This window comes from Tachysurus vachellii, chromosome 21 (genome assembly GCF_030014155.1).
Source record: "Tachysurus vachellii isolate PV-2020 chromosome 21, HZAU_Pvac_v1, whole genome shotgun sequence".
In the NCBI taxonomy this organism is placed as follows: Eukaryota; Metazoa; Chordata; class Actinopteri; order Siluriformes; family Bagridae; genus Tachysurus; species Tachysurus vachellii.
The window spans coordinates 13717604-13720103 of NC_083480.1; the positions used below are offsets into that span (position 1 = coordinate 13717604).

Below are 2500 nucleotides of genomic sequence, written 5' to 3' on the forward strand. Positions count from 1 at the left end.
AAACCTTCACCCATTTTCTCAAAACTTGAAACACAAAACCCAGTCTTTAAACCACTACAACTCACAAACCCCTGACTCTTCTGGCAAAATCAAACACTTGCCTCAAAACTATTTGACCTGTGCTCAAAATCAAACAATGCTTTCAAAACATAAATACAGTCAGTCAATATATAATCAGCATTCATTAGACACTACATCACAAAATTGAGAACGCAGTGTCCAGGGCATGTAGTTACAGAGAAAAAATGTTTATTGCATTTAGAAAATAATTTTGCCGTAAATAATTCACAACTTAGTATATATTGCATACTGTAAGTACTGCAAGTAATACAGTATTGAATTTCTGTATTTTCAGTATAAAAATAAATTAAGCCCAAAGAACAAAGACAACTCTAAATGAAAAGTGTATTACACAAAATATTGTGAAATTGCAAAATCAAAGTCAATGAGAGACTCGTTCTGCCTCAGCATCCTGTCTTCGTGCTGGGTCCGGCCAGAGGATTTCGTCCACATCACATGCAATGTTGTCCCTTCCTAGGCAACGGGGGAAGAATCCTCTCGTGTGCCGGATCCAGCCTTGACAACATTCCACACCTATGTCATCACAGGTCAATTCCAGTGCCTGTAAAAGATTTACCCTTGTATATGGGTTCCGGTCATAGACCTTCCATCGCCATGCAGAGGAAAAACTCTTCTATTGGGTTGAGGAAAGGGCTGTATGGTGGAAGGCAAACATTCACGAATCGCTGGTTGATGTTGAACCACTCATATATTCTGACACCACAGTGAAAGCTGACGTTGTCCCAAACCCAACATAGACAGGATGCACTGCCTGCTGATGATCCTGCTGCTCACGTTTAAACAAAACATCCCGAAGACCACCCAGAAACGTAAGAAGATGGTCAGTGTTTTATTTATATATATATATATATGGCCCCAGGGTTGCATGACGGTGAAGAACCCCCCCCATTGCTTATGGCTGCACATAGGATGACATTGCCACCACGCTGGCCAGGGACTTTCACAATGGCATGTTGGCCAATTATGTTCCAGCCTCTCCTTCTTCTCTTCGCCAGATTGAACCCTGCTTCATCTACAAAAAAATATATTCATTAGGCCTTTCCGTGGAATCCATTTCAAACACCCTCTATATATAAAAGAGAGAAATAAATAGTTTTGTAAGTGTTACAGAAAGACATCCTTCGGCAAAGTGTATGTATATGAACAATAGATGTATGTATAGGTAGTGTATACTCTGAACTGGCTTATATTCTAGACAACTGATTTGATCACATCATTAGAAACAAGTGTGAACAATTTTGAGTTGTGTGTAAATGATGACAGCTGTGTTGTAGTTGTGTTTAACTTTTGCCACATGTATTTACCATTTTGCAACACAGTGCAAAATGTGTTTGTGAGTAAGAATGTGTTTAGAGTTTTGCGAAAAGAGTGGATGAGATTTGCAAACAGTGTCTTAACTACCTGAACTTGTTTAAGGTTTTGCCTACAAAGTGACTGATTCGACAAATGGGTTTAGGCCACTGAGCATTGGGTTCAGAGAATGGGGTTTAGTGTTTTAGCAATTGTGAAATACTGTAATATGAACCTGTGATTGGTCAGAAAGTCAGAACAAAAACTCTGACCAATCAGATTTGAGATCATTGTCATTGCTTCGTTTGTAAATTACGTTTTTTCCCCCCCTTCTCCCCCCACCAGTTTACTTTGGGGATGAAGAAGCGACGATGAAGCGTTCCTCCAGAAGACCAAACCGTCTCTCCATCCCTCACCAAGCAGCCGAGGTGTTTACCCATCATCTCAGAGTGGACACTAAGCCTGCGTGCGTCCATGATCTCTGTTCCAGCACTATGTCCCTTTTCCCTCTTCTCCATCACAACGTTTTTTAACATGTCTGGACTGTGTGATTTAGAGTATTTTGTTGTTTATAACTTATTCCCTTCATTCATTTCCTGCCCAACACATCGTTTCATTGTTTGCACCACACGGTGTGAGAATAAATGACAAAATTACAGAAATTGCACGTGATCCAGCTTTATTTATCTCTTAAAAACAGTCACATGTGTTAATGTAACACGTACGAGCTGAGTTTTCACACTAAGCTTCAATGCCCTTATCTTTCCAACTTCCAAATTTTAAATATAAAACTATTTTAAACATATTACTGCAATAAATAGATAAATAAATAAATATGTGGCCAGATAAATAAAAGAACAGCAACATCAGACAGTTCATTGCTGGTGTTTTGAGATCCACTTGTCCTCCTTCTTGTCCTCTTTAAGGTGTCTCATTAATTTCTTATTCTTCATGTAATTAATCGCTCTGCTGGCTTCGGTCATGAAGTCTGTGAAGCTGTGCAGAATGGAGTGTGCGATTATATTCTGATTCCATGCTGTATCTGTAAATTCGCTCAAATCGACTTGAGGAACTTTCTCATCGTTTACCTGCAGGTGAGAATGAGGAGAAGATTACAGCGTTAAAGGCA

The 2500-nt window shown here is 39.4% G+C and overlaps 2 protein-coding genes across 2 annotated transcripts in view; one reads left to right on the top strand and one right to left on the bottom strand.

Annotated features, from left to right (window-relative positions):
* The window catches only part of tomm7 (translocase of outer mitochondrial membrane 7 homolog (yeast)), an 8835-nt gene extending 6802 nt beyond the window's left edge, over positions 1-2033 (top strand). The window contains exon 3 of the mRNA XM_060857171.1: positions 1717-2033. Within this exon, the coding sequence (XP_060713154.1) occupies positions 1717-1732 (16 nt within the window). The 3' untranslated portion in view covers positions 1733-2033. The remainder of the gene's footprint in view (positions 1-1716) is intronic.
* The window catches only part of il6 (interleukin 6 (interferon, beta 2)), a 3819-nt gene continuing 3352 nt past the window's right edge, over positions 2034-2500 (bottom strand). The window contains exon 5 of the mRNA XM_060857170.1: positions 2034-2459. Within this exon, the coding sequence (XP_060713153.1) occupies positions 2247-2459 (213 nt within the window). The 3' untranslated portion in view covers positions 2034-2246. The remainder of the gene's footprint in view (positions 2460-2500) is intronic.